Genomic DNA, 13,412 nt, shown 5'->3' on the forward strand with positions numbered 1-13,412 from the left:
CAGGTTCAATTCCTGCTGCTGTCTGTGAGGAGTTTGTACGTTCACCCCGTGACCGCGTGGGTTTCCTCCGGGTGCTCTAGTTTCCTCCCACAGTCCAAACACGTACGGGTTCGTAGACATATGGGTTAATGCAGTTGGATGGCATGGGCTCGTTGGGCCTGTTACCGTGCTGGATCTCTGAATAAATAAACAAAAGAACTAGAACTGGAGCGAGAGTTGAAACTGGTTCTGCCAGCCATTCATTGAAGCTGGAATTGCTCACTGGTCACTGGAGATTGTAGGGAAGTCAGTGAGTCAGAGGCGTTTGAATGGTGTAGACCGAGTAAATGGAAATGGATCTCACTGCCAGAGGACCCTGGGCGCAGAGGTCATGCCCTGAGGGAGGGTGGCAAACCTGATATGAGGTTTTCCTTTATTTTAAACACTCAGTGTTTGGGTTGGAATGTCCTGCCAGGGAAATCGTGGAGACAGATTGCATGGTAGAGTTTGGATGGATTTCTGAGTGGAAAGGATTTGCAGGGATAGGGAGTCAATTGTGCAGCCAAACCTGACATAATGGGCCAAATGGCCCCCTTCCAAGCCATAACAATTCAGCGATTCTTCAGAGTTGCAGTCTGCCTAATTCCCACCTTCTCCAGTCTGTGTCATTCCGAGGCTTTGGAAACCTTCCAGGCATGTTTACACCCCAAGCTGGCTGGCGGGAGGCTCGCAGTGACAAAGAGCCCAGACTGACGGCTGGGGTGTCGGTGGGAGGGGCAGGGGTCTGTACTCAAAGGAATCCTAATCACAGAAAATCCCAGCCGGCTTCCACTGTGCTATAGCTACACTCACATGAGGCAGTCAGAGCCCAAACACTTCGGGGGGGGGGGGGGCTTCACTTCCTCAAACCCACCCCCCCCCATTCTCGCCTCACCCGCCCCTGCCTCAGCTCCGCCAACAGTAACTAATGCCGGATTCGATGGAAAACAGAACAATGGGAGAACCGAGACGGGTGGGGGGGAGGTGGGGATCGGCGGGAGGAGAGTCTGGGATGGGGGGGAGGTGGGGATCGGCGGGAGGAGAGTCTGGGATCCCAGTCAGGGACTGTGGCAGGAACCAAGGGCGGCCTCTGATTACAAGGGACAGAGGGAATGAAGGAGGGGGAGGGAATGGTGAGGGTGAGGGTGGGGGAGGGGGAATGTTTGGTTGGATATGGGGGAAGGTGAGGGGGAAGTGGAGGAGAAGGTGGAGGAGGAGAAGAAGGGAAGGTGGAGGAGGAGAAGAAGGGAAGGTGGAGGAGGGGGACGGGGATGTGAGGGGAAGGTGGAGGCAGGGAGGGGGTGGAAATGGTGAGGGTGGGGGAGGGGGAGGTGAAGCTGGGGGAAGGGGAGGTGTGGGTGGGGAAGGGGTAGATGAAATGAGGGTGCAGACGAGGGTGAGGAGGGGGAGGGGGAGGTGAGGGTAGAAGCAGGAGAGGTGAGTGTGGGTGTGGAGGAGGGTGGTGATTGGATATGGGGGGGGAAGTATTGAAGGGATTTGTACCAGTGTAACTGAACTGAAGATCACTTGCATAATAGAATGATAAATCTGAATATCACACGGAGGGGAAAGTGCTTCCAAGGCAGGAGGGATGGTAACCAGGGCAACATGGACTGCAAATGCAGTGACTGACAAAGAAACCGACAGGGAGAGAAGTTATTTTTGCACATCGAGTTGTTGCTCTGTTTGCAATAAAATCTGCTTCCACCAGTAACTTTCAACAAGCACCACCTTTCACCTGCAATTTCTAAGACGTCGAGGCTGTCCATCCGTGCATGTATCAAGACCAGAACACCCTTCAGTCCCCTTTAGAGTATGGAATGGAAACGCCAATGGGAAAGTCTCCGGGAAGTGATGGGCCAGACCATCACCAGCAGTGAACCCATTTCCGTGGACCACTGTCACAACAAACTTCCACCCATTACCCAGGCCATGCTCTCGTCCCGCTGCTACCATCGGGCAGGAGGTACAGGAGCATTAGGCCCCATACCACCAAGTTCAGGAGCAGTTATTACCATACGTCCATCAGGCTCCTGAACCAGCGTGGATAACTTCACTTGCCTCCACACTGAACCGATTCTATAACCTACACACTCACTTTCAAGGCTCTACAACTCACGTTCACAGCATTATTTTTTTCAAATTTGCACGATTTGACTTCTTTTACACATTGGTTGTTTGTCAGTCTCTGCTTATGTATAGTTTTTCATGAATTTTATTCAATTTCTTTAGTTTCTCGTAAATGCCTGCAAGAAAATGATCTCAGGGTAGTCTATGTGACTTTGATAATAAATTTACTTTGAATGTGACCTTCATGCAAGCGCTACACAAGTTCTACCTCCAACAAGAGCGTGTCTAACCATCTACCCTGACATTCAGTGCATTTTCATCCCTGAGTCCCCCCTCACCAATAAACAGAGGAGGCTGGGGTCAACCACGATCACAAACTCAACGACCAACTGCACCACTACCACACAAAGCCCTGGAGGGACTCAATGGGTCAGGCAGCATCTGTGGAGAGAAATGGATGGTCAACATGTTGAGTTGAAGGGTCCCAGTGTGAAACGTTGACTGTCCATTTCACTCTACAGATGTTTTATTTATTTATTTAGAGATACAGCACAGAACAGGAGCTTCCCGCCCAAAGAGTCACACTGCCCTGCAATCCACCTATTTAACACTGGCCTAATCACAGGACAAATTACAACGACCAATTAACCTACTAATCAGTACGTCTTTAGACCGTGGGAGAAAACTGAAGCACCCAGAGGAAACCCATGCAGTTACAGGCAGAACATACAAACCCTTTACAAATGGCGTCAGAACTCCAATCTCCCAAACACCCCGAGCTGCAATAGCATCACGCTATCCGTTACGTTACCATGGGTTCCTCCAGCATTTGTGTGTTGCTCCACATTCCGGCTTCTGCAGTCACTGGTGACTGAATAAACAGCATGGTGCTTCAGAGGCTGGGCACCTTGCAGCTAGAGACCCATCTCCCGACACCCAGGCCCCTTTCAATTATTTGCAAGGAGGGGAATGGGATGGAATGCTCGCCAACACCACTCCAAAAGCTCAACAACATCTCCGCTTGGTACCACTGCCAAGACAAGAGAACATCCATCCCCTCCATCAGTGGTGCTCTGGGGCTATCAGTCGTAGTGCAGCTCCTTCCAGCACCCGTGACCTCCGCCTCCAAGAAGCTCAGGTGGAGCAGGCACATCTCCCTAACCCACTTTTTATAACGCTGTTTACATTGTAAATACATGCTGGCATTTATTATTTATACACATTTTATTCCATAACCTCCAGCTTTATTTTTATATAATTCTATATTCTTTAATATTGCTGAATGTTGTTTATTTTTGTTGCATTTTGGTCCTGACCAATACGCCAGTGCAAATTTCTAATACATGTAAACATACACTCAGTGACCACTTTATTACGTACATCTGTAGACCTACTCGTTAATGCAAACATCTAGTCAGCCAACATAATGCACAAGAGCATACAGGCATGGTCAAAGGGTTCAGTTGTTGTTCAGACCAGATAGGGGAAAAACTTTGACCATGAAATGATCATTAGTGCTAGGCAAGGTGGTTTGAATATCTCAGAAGCTGCTAATCTCCTGGGATTTTCATGCACAACAATCTCGAGGGTTCACGGAGGATGGTGCAAACACAGAACAAAACAAAAAAAAGCCAGTGAGTGGCAATTCTGGGGGCAAACATGCCTTGTTAATGGGAGATATCGGGGAGCATGGACAGAGTGATCCACACCGACAGGGAGGCAACAGTAACTCAATCAAACGTTACAACAGTGGTGTATAAAGAGCATCTCTGAACACACATGTTGAACCTGAAGTGGGCGGGCTATAGCAGTAGAAGACCAGGAACATACACATAGTGGCCACTTCAGTAGGTGCCCTCTGTTCCTGATAAAGTTGATCCTTGATCTCTGAACGTTGTCTAGGTCTGCATGTAGGCAATGGCTGCTCCACTTTTTGAGAAGATGCAAATAGAACTTGATTCCTTGTCCTCCAAGTCCCTCACTGTTCTTACTTGGAAATGTCTCATCTAAATCCTGCACCATTCGCACCTTCAGTACACAGCTTGAAGCAGCTGGAAAATATGACTCACCCACACTTTCTCAAGGATAGTTGGGGACAGGGAAGCTGATGTTGTGAGCAATGCCCTGTATTTAGAGGGAATATGTTCCTAGGGCTCTGTGGAAAGAGTTCAGGGAATATGACTGTATGGATAAATCCATCAAAGAGCCAGCACAAGCACAATAGGCTGAATGGCCTCTTGCACTACCCAGAGTAGGTTCCTAGTGCTTTGGATTTTACACAGAATCTCATTCACCTCTTTGAGGCCTCGGCAGAACCTCTCAAACACCCTCTTCATGTTGCCCCCCTTCTCCATGGAGATGACTCGAGTGTGGTCCTCCTCATTGACCCAGATTAGGAACGTCTTCTCGTTGTTGTGCCTGTAGAGTGAGAGGAGAGATCTGGGTAATTACAGTCAACAATGGCCTCATCTTTAGCTGTATTCATACCTGGAAGTATCCACCTTTACATTATCTGCATGAGATACATTGGTTTAAAATCCCCCCAGATACTTGAATATCCATTTACCACCTTCAGGTTTCAATTTGTCCTCCAACTGAACCCCTTCCTTCCCTCCACAGTCATCTGTCTGCCACCACCTCCCACTTCCTGACTCAGAACTTGTCTGATCACACAATTAGTATAAACGTAATGAGGTTTAGCAAATTAAAGTTGGAGCCCTGTGTAGTTGAGTATTTTGGCTTCTGGTTACACAGCATTAAGCTTCATCCAAACCAGGAGACCATCTATGAGGCCAAGGGAGAATTTGGACCAGGGAAGGATGGAGAAAAGCAGAGATGGGAGGAGAGGGACAGAGACAAGTGGGGGGGGGGTCTTCAGAGCAGAGTGGAGGGAACAGAGAACGGGGAGAAGGAGGGGGAGAGAGTGAAGATACTAAACTAGGTTTCTAAGGTTCTGGTCAACCATAACTGGAAGAGTTGGGCAGGAGAACTAAACTAATGGACTCACCAGATCCCACGGGCATCAGGCCAATCTCTGGCCATCCCCGAAGAGGTCAGCAGAGGAGACACCGGTTTGTCAAACAAGAAATGGTCCTAAGGAAGGAAAAGTCTATTGTTATTAAAGTGCTTATTCACTGGACCGAGTCATGGTCAAAACATAACTAGCGTTCAATAGTGATGAGAGATAACAATGCTTTGATGGTCGCTCTCTGGCCCTTGCAGTGTCCTGTCACACTCTTCTAATGCAGGGCAAGGCTTCCTCTACACACTTTCAGCTAACTCCCCAAAACAAAGCACAGTATGGGTTGGATATCAGATACAGCTTCTTTGACACCATCCCATCAAACACAGTGTGTGATGGGACAGTGTGGAGGGACCTGTTCTCTATGTCTGACCCCTGTCCCATGTGTGTGATGGGACAGTGTGGAGGGAGCTGTTCTCTATGTCTGACCCCTGCCCCGTGTGTGTGTGATGGCACAGTGTGGAGGGACCTGTTCTCTATGTCTGACCCCTGCCCCGTGTGTGTGTTATGGGACAGTGTGGAGGGACCTGTTCTCTGTGTCTGACCCCTGCCCCGTGTGTGTGTGATGGCACAGTGTGGAGGGAGCTGTTCTCTATGTCTGATCCCTGCCCTGGGGGTGTGTGATGGGACAGTGTGGAGGGACCTGTTCTCTATGTCTGACCCCTGCCCCATGTGTGTGATGGGACAGTGTGGAGGGACCTGTTCTCCATCTCTGACCCTGCCCCGTGTGTGTGTGATGGGACAGTGTGGAGGGAGCTGTTCTGCATGTCTGATCCCTGTCCCGTGTGTGTGATGGGACAGTGTGGAGGGAGCTGTTCTCTGTGTCTGACCCCTGCCCCGTGTGTGTGATGGGACAGTGTGGAGGGACCTGTTCTCTGTGTCTGACCCCTGCCCCGTGTGTGTGTGATGTGATGGGACAGTGTGGAGGGACCTGTTCTCTATGTCTGACCCCTGCCCCGTGTGTGTGATGGGACAGTGTGGAGGGAGCTGTTCTCTATGTCTGACCCTGCCCCGAGTGTGTGATGGGACAGTGTGGAGGGAGCTGTTCTCTATGTCTGACCCCTGTCCTGGGAATGTGTGATGGGACGGTATGGAGGGACCTGTTCTCTATGTCTGACCCCTGTCCCATGTGTGTGATGGGACAGTGTGGAGGGAGCTGTTCTCTATGTCTGACCCCTGCCCCGTGTGTGTGTGATGGCACAGTGTGGAGGGACCTGTTCTCTATGTCTGACCCCTGCCCCGTGTGTGTGTGATGGGACAGTGTGGAGGGACCTGTTCTCTGTGTCTGACCCCTGCCCCGTGTGTGTGTGATGGGACAGTGTGGAGGGACCTGTTCTCTGTGTCTGACCCCTGCCCCGTGTGTGTGATGGGACAGTGTGGAGGGACCTGTTCTCTATGTCTGACGCCTGTCCTGGGGGTGTGATGGGACAGTGTGGAGAGACCTGTTCTCTGTGTCTGACCCCTGGCCCGTGTGTGTGTGATGGCACAGTGTGGAGGGACCTGTTCTCTATGTCTGACCCCTGCCCTGGGAGTGTGTGTTGGGACAGTGTGGAGGGAGCTGTTCTCTATGTCTGACCCTGCCCCGTGTGTGTGATGGGACAGTGTGGAGGGAGCTGTTCTCTATGTCTGACCCTGCCCTGGGAATGTGTGATGGGACAGTGTGGAGGGAGCTGTTCTCTATGTCTGACCCTGCCCCGAGTGTGTGATGGGACAGTGCGGAGGGACCTGTTCTCCATCTCTGACCCTGCCCCGTGTGTGTGTGATGGGACAGTGTGGAGGGACCTGTTCTCTATGTCTGACGCCTGTCCTGGGGGTGTGATGGGACAGTGTGGAGAGACCTGTTCTCTGTGTCTGACCCCTGCCCCGTGTGTGTGTGATGGCACAGTGTGGAGGGACCTGTTCTCTATGTCTGACCCCTGCCCTGGGAGTGTGTGTTGGGACAGTGTGGAGGGAGCTGTTCTCTATGTCTGACCCCTGCCCTGGGAGTGTGTGTTGGGACAGTGTGGAGGGAGCTGTTCTCTATGTCTGACCCTGCCCCGTGTGTGTGATGGGACAGTATGGAGGGACCTGTTCTCTATGTCTGACCCCTGTGCCGTGTGTGTGTGATGGGTCAGTGTGGAGGGAGCTGTTCTCCATGTCTGACCCCTGTGCCGTGTGTGTGATGGGACACTGTGGAGGGAGCTGTTCTCCATGTCTGACCCTGCCCCGTGTGTGTGATGGGACGGTGTGGAGGGAGCTGTTCTCCATGTCTGACCCCTGCCCTGGGGGTGTGTGATGGGACAGTGTGGAGGGAGCTGTTCTCTATGTCTGACCCTGCCCCGTGTGTGTGATGGGACAGTGTGGAGGGACCTGTTCTCTATGTCTGACGCCTGTCCTGGGGGTGTGATGGGACAGTGTGGAGAGACCTGTTCTCTGTGTCTGACCCCTGGCCCGTGTGTGTGTGATGGCACAGTGTGGAGGGACCTGTTCTCTATGTCTGACCCCTGCCCTGGGAGTGTGTGTTGGGACAGTGTGGAGGGAGCTGTTCTCTATGTCTGACCCTGCCCCGTGTGTGTGATGGGACAGTGTGGAGGGAGCTGTTCTCTATGTCTGACCCTGCCCTGGGAATGTGTGATGGGACAGTGTGGAGGGAGCTGTTCTCTATGTCTGACCCTGCCCCGAGTGTGTGATGGGACAGTGCGGAGGGACCTGTTCTCCATCTCTGACCCTGCCCCGTGTGTGTGTGATGGGACAGTGTGGAGGGACCTGTTCTCTATGTCTGACGCCTGTCCTGGGGGTGTGATGGGACAGTGTGGAGAGACCTGTTCTCTGTGTCTGACCCCTGCCCCGTGTGTGTGTGATGGCACAGTGTGGAGGGACCTGTTCTCTATGTCTGACCCCTGCCCTGGGAGTGTGTGTTGGGACAGTGTGGAGGGAGCTGTTCTCTATGTCTGACCCCTGCCCTGGGAGTGTGTGTTGGGACAGTGTGGAGGGAGCTGTTCTCTATGTCTGACCCTGCCCCGTGTGTGTGATGGGACAGTATGGAGGGACCTGTTCTCTATGTCTGACCCCTGTGCCGTGTGTGTGATGGGTCAGTGTGGAGGGAGCTGTTCTCCATGTCTGACCCCTGTGCCGTGTGTGTGATGGGACACTGTGGAGGGAGCTGTTCTCCATGTCTGACCCTGCCCCGTGTGTGTGATGGGACGGTGTGGAGGGAGCTGTTCTCCATGTCTGACCCCTGCCCTGGGGGTGTGTGATGGGACAGTGTGGAGGGAGCTGTTCTCTATGTCTGACCCTGCCCCATTTGTGTGATGGGACAGTGTGGAGGGAGCTGTTCTCTACATCTGACCCCTGCCCCATTTGTGTGATGGGACGGTGTGGAGGGAGCTGTTCTCCATGTCTGACCCCTGCCCTGGGAGTGTGTGATGGGACAGTGTGGAGGGAGCTGTTCTCTATGTCTGACCCTGCCCCATTTGTGTGATGGGACAGTGTGGAGGGAGCTGTTCTCCATGTCTGATCCCTGCCCCGTGTGTGTTATGGGACAGTGTGGAGGGAGCTGTTCTCTATGTCTGACCCCTGCCCTGGGAATGTGTGATGGGACGGTATGGAGGGACCTGTTCTCTATGTCTGACCATGCCCCGTGTGTGTGATGGGACAGTGTGGAGGGAGCTGTTCTCTGTGTCTGACCCCTGCCCCGTGTGTGTGATGGGACAGTGTGGAGGGACCTGTTCTCTATGTCTGACCCCTGCCCCGTGTGTGTGATGGGACAGTGTGGAGGGAGCTGTTCTCTATGTCTGACCCCTGCCCCGTGTGTGTGATGGGACAGTGTGGAGGGAGCTGTTCTCCATGTCTGACCCCTGCCCTGGGGGTGTGATGGGACGGTGCGGAGGGAGCTGTTCTCCATGTCTGACCCCTGCCCTGTGTGTGTGATGGGACGGTGTGGAGGGAGCTGTTCTCCATGTCTGACCCCTGCCCTGGGGGTGTGTGATGGGACAGTGTGGAGGGAGCTGTTCTCTATGTCTGACCCTGCCCCATTTGTGTGATGGGACAGTGTGGAGGGAGCTGTTCTCTACATCTGACCCCTGCCCCATTTGTGTGATGGGACGGTGTGGAGGGAGCTGTTCTCCATGTCTGACCCCTGCCCTGGGAGTGTGTGATGGGACAGTGTGGAGGGAGCTGTTCTCTATGCCTGACCCTGCCCCGTGTGTGTGATGGGACAGTGTGGAGGGAGCTGTTCTATATGTTCGACCCCTGCCCCGTGTGTGTGATGGGACAGTGTGGAGGGAGCTGTTCTCTATGTCTGACCCCTGCCCCGTGTGTTTGATGGGACAGTGTGGAGGGAGATGTTCTCTATGTCTGACCCCTGCTGACCCTGCCCTGGGAGTGTGTGATGGGACAGTGCGGAGGGACCTGTTCTCTGTGTCTGACGCCTGCCCCGTGTGTGTGTGAAGGGACAGTGTGGAGTGACCTCTTCTCTGTGTCTGACCCCTGCCCCGTGTGTGAGATGGGACAGTGTGGAGGGAGCTGTTCTCTATGTCTGACCCCTGCCCTGGGAGTGTGTGATGGGACAGTGTGGAGGGAGCTGTTCTCCGTGTCTGACCCCTGCTGACCCTGCCCTGGGAGTGTGTGATGGGACAGTGTGGAGGGAGCTGTTCTCCGTGTCTGACCCCTGCCACGTGTGTGTGATGGGACAGTGTTTGGGGGGGCTGTTCTCTATGCCTGACCCCTGCCCCGTGTGTGTGTGATGGGACAGTGTGGAGGGAGCTGTTCTCTATGCCTGACCCCTGCCCTGGGAGTGTGTGATGGGACAGTGCAGAGGGAGCTTTTCTCTATGCCTGACCCCTGCTGACCCTGCCCTGGGGGTGTGATGGGACAGTGTGGAGGGAGCTGTTCTCTATGTCTGACCCCTGCCCCGTGTGTGTGACAGGGCAGCAGCCAGTCCACTCCCCCCCCTCACCCCCTGCAGAAGGGGAGCTGCCGGTTCCAGATCTTACGTCGATGAGCTGCTGCTGCTCCTTCTCTGTCATGGTGGACAGACTGTAGTATCGTCCGGCCAGGTCTCCCTTCAGCCCAGCCAGGGCGTCCACGGTCACCCTCTCCACCTCTCTCCTCTCAGCCCGGCTACAGGCAGGGGGCATACTCAGCCCACGGATACTGCGACCCGTCCGCACGCGGGAGGACAGCACGTAGCTCTCATCGAACTGCCCGCCTCTGATCTGCAGTAAGGGTAAAAACAGAGAACGGTCAAAAAGCCAGTCAAGGCTGTGAATAATTCGTCAGCCTGGCAGTGGATTTAGAGTGAGAAATATTGAACACAAGAGATGCTGGAAATCCAGGGCAACACACACAAAATGCTGGAGGAACTCAGCAGGTCAGGCAGCATCTATGGAGGGGAATAAGCAGTCGACATTTTGGGCCAAAACCCTTCATCGGGACTGGAGAGGAAGGGGGGAAGAAGCCAGAATAAGAAAGGAGGGGCAGAAGGATTAATACAAGGGGCAGGTGATAAAGAAATCAGGTGAGTTAACTTTATAGGTTGATAATCTTTGATAAGAGCTGGCCAGTTCTGACACAAACTGGGAAGCCTGGTTATTTGAAACTGTTGCGTTCATTCACGGCTGGAACGTGCTGAATTGGAGGATGAGCTGTTTTTCCTGGAGCTCACACTGAGCAGTGTTAAGGTGCAGAAAATAAGGGACGTGGAATACACAAACCAGGACTACCAGTGGGATGGAGCAATCATGTGACAGGGAAATGGAACCTCAGGGCTGGTGTAGACTGGTGAAAAGAACATTTAGATTTCTGGATATTGAGTTGGGAAGTGTTAACGGAGTCAGATACGTGATGGACATTTAAGAGGTTCTTAGATAGGCAAATGGATGAAAGATAAATAGAGGGGTGTGGGGGAGGGAAGGGTTAGGTTGATTTTAAAGGGTCAGCACAACATCGTGGGCCGAAGGGCCTGTATTACATTGTACTGTTCTATGTTCACCTCTCTCGCCCACTCGTATTGTGAGACTTTCCTTAAAACCAGTCTCCTTGGTCAAACGTTTTGTCATTAGTTCTGATATCACAAGGAAACCCAGCATTAAATTATGCTTGACTGTGAAGCCTCTTGAAGTACTTTGCACATCAAAGGTGCCGTATTAGCTGTTACTTGTTGGCCAATAATTTCTCCCCGTGGTTTACATCTACACTCACTTTACTTGCGTCCAAGTCCGTGGGGTGTTTCATGGTCCTCGGATCATATCCATTGTGTCTTTCCATGATCACAGGGTCAAAAATTTCAGCAAAGACCTGCAGCATTGAAGGTGACAGTGTTAGGAAATCATAAACACAAGACTTTGCAGATGCTGGAAATCTGGAGCAACACACACAAACTGCTGGAGAAACTCAGCAGGTCAGGCAGCATCTATGGAGGGAAATAAACATTTTGTGCTGAGACCCTTCATCAGGAGCATTAGGAAACGTTCCCTGGAGCTAACACCAAGGAATTCAGCTTAATATCTGGAGAAAGGTTTCACCACACACAGGGCAGTCACAGGTCTGTCACCAACAACTGCACATTTTGTAGTCCCACCAAGGTCAAGTCGACGAGGACTCAATCCTGTGATAGATGTGTAGATGCAAGGACCTACAACTCACAGGGTCCCAAGGCGCAAGTGTGAAGCCCTGAATCCAGAGGCTTAAGTACAAATCAAACTTACATGCAGGAGGGTGTCAATTCAAAATTGCATTGTTAAAAAGATTAAAACATTAGTTTTATTTATCATATGTACATTGAAACACACAGTGAAATGCTTTGTTCATCACACCAGAGCTCTGTCTGACTGAGATGAAGGATAAACCTTCCTCGGACATTATTTCATAGAAGAAATGGTGACTTGCACTGAATATGAGATGTTGCTGCTCTACTCTCATCATGGCAGTAGAGGAGGCCATGGGCCAACATGTCAGAATGGGAATGGGAAGTAGAATTCAAATGGGTGATCACCGGGAAATCTCACCCACTGTGGTGAATGGAGTGAAGGTGATTGACAAAGTGGTTGTATAGAACATTGTCAACCTGGAGCTCTGCATATGGCTTTGTACATTGAAGGTGCTACAGAAAAGGTTCACTAGGTAATGAAGGCCTTTATGTGGTTGAGCCATTTTGGACTACAGACAGATGAGAGGCAATCTTGTTGAAGCATATTGGATTACAAAGGCGATTGACCGAGTGGAACTGATCAGATGTTTCTTCCAGTGGGTGGAATTAAAATATTGAAGGGCCTAGATAGAGTGGATGTGGAGAGGATGTTTCCAATAATGGGAGAGTCTAAGACCAGAGAGCTGCAGAATAGAAGGATATCCTTTCAGAAACAGAGAGGAGGACGGATTCCTTTAGCTGGTGGGGGGGGGGGGTGAATCTGAGGAATTCATTGCCACAGGAGGTCAAGTCATTGGATATACTTAAAGTGGAAGTTGATAGGTTCTTGATTAGTAAGGGTATCAAAGGTTACAAGGAGAAGGCAGCAGAATGGTGTTGAAACGGATAATAAATCAACGATGATGGAATGGTGGAGCAGACTGATGGGCTGAATGGCCCAATTTTGTCCTGTGTCTGATGGTCTTATAGATGCATCTGGAATTAGGGTTCACAGTTTTCGAATAATTTTGTCCTGTGTCTTATGGTCTTGTAGATGTATCTGGAATTAGGGTTCACAGTTTTCGAATAATTTTGTCCTGTGTCTTATGGTCTTGTAGATGTATCTGGAATTAAGGTTCAGTTTTAGAAGAAGGGATCAGTCATTTCCAATGGAGGGATCTCTTCTCAGAAAAATGAGCATCTTTGGTCATTTTCTTCTCCAGGATGTGGAATCGGGTTTCACGATTCAGGATTTTTTGTGTTTATTCTTCAGAACACGAGTGTAGAGGAGAATGAAATGATTGTTCACTCAGATGTACTCTGAGGAAACAACAGGCAGGATAGACAAAAGGGAGTCAGTGGACATTGTTTACTTGGATTTTCAGAAGGCCTGTGACGAGGTGCTGTGCATGAGGCTGCTTAACGAGACAAGAGCCTATGGTATTACAGGAAAGATACCAGACATCCCACCTCTCCTGGAACTTCCGGGGGTCTCCCGTATATTAATAGTGGCTCCCTAATGCCCGCAAATTATATACAATATCACGGAAATCAATTTTTTTGACAGCGAGTGAGAGAAAAGCAAGAGAGAGCACGAGAGCGACCACGAGAGAGAGTGTGCGCACGAGAGCGCGCGAGCGAGTGAGAAAGCAAGCGAGAACGCTTGAGAGCGCCAGTGAGAAAGCAAGCGAGAGC

The 13,412-nt window shown here is 51.4% G+C and overlaps 1 protein-coding gene across 1 annotated transcript in view; it reads right to left on the reverse strand.

Moving 5' to 3' along the window:
• The window catches only part of LOC140211934 (creatine kinase U-type, mitochondrial), a 42,646-nt gene that overhangs the window by 5,793 nt on the left and 23,441 nt on the right, over positions 1–13,412 (reverse strand). The window contains exons 4-7 of the mRNA XM_072282166.1: positions 11,291–11,386; positions 10,084–10,305; positions 5,096–5,181; positions 4,383–4,506 (exon numbers count right to left, since the gene is read on the reverse strand). Of these exons, the coding sequence (XP_072138267.1) occupies positions 4,383–4,506; positions 5,096–5,181; positions 10,084–10,305; positions 11,291–11,386 (528 nt within the window). The remainder of the gene's footprint in view (positions 1–4,382; positions 4,507–5,095; positions 5,182–10,083; positions 10,306–11,290; positions 11,387–13,412) is intronic.

Source organism: Mobula birostris, chromosome 18, assembly GCF_030028105.1.
Source record: "Mobula birostris isolate sMobBir1 chromosome 18, sMobBir1.hap1, whole genome shotgun sequence".
Lineage (NCBI taxonomy): Eukaryota > Metazoa > Chordata > Chondrichthyes > Myliobatiformes > Myliobatidae > Mobula > Mobula birostris.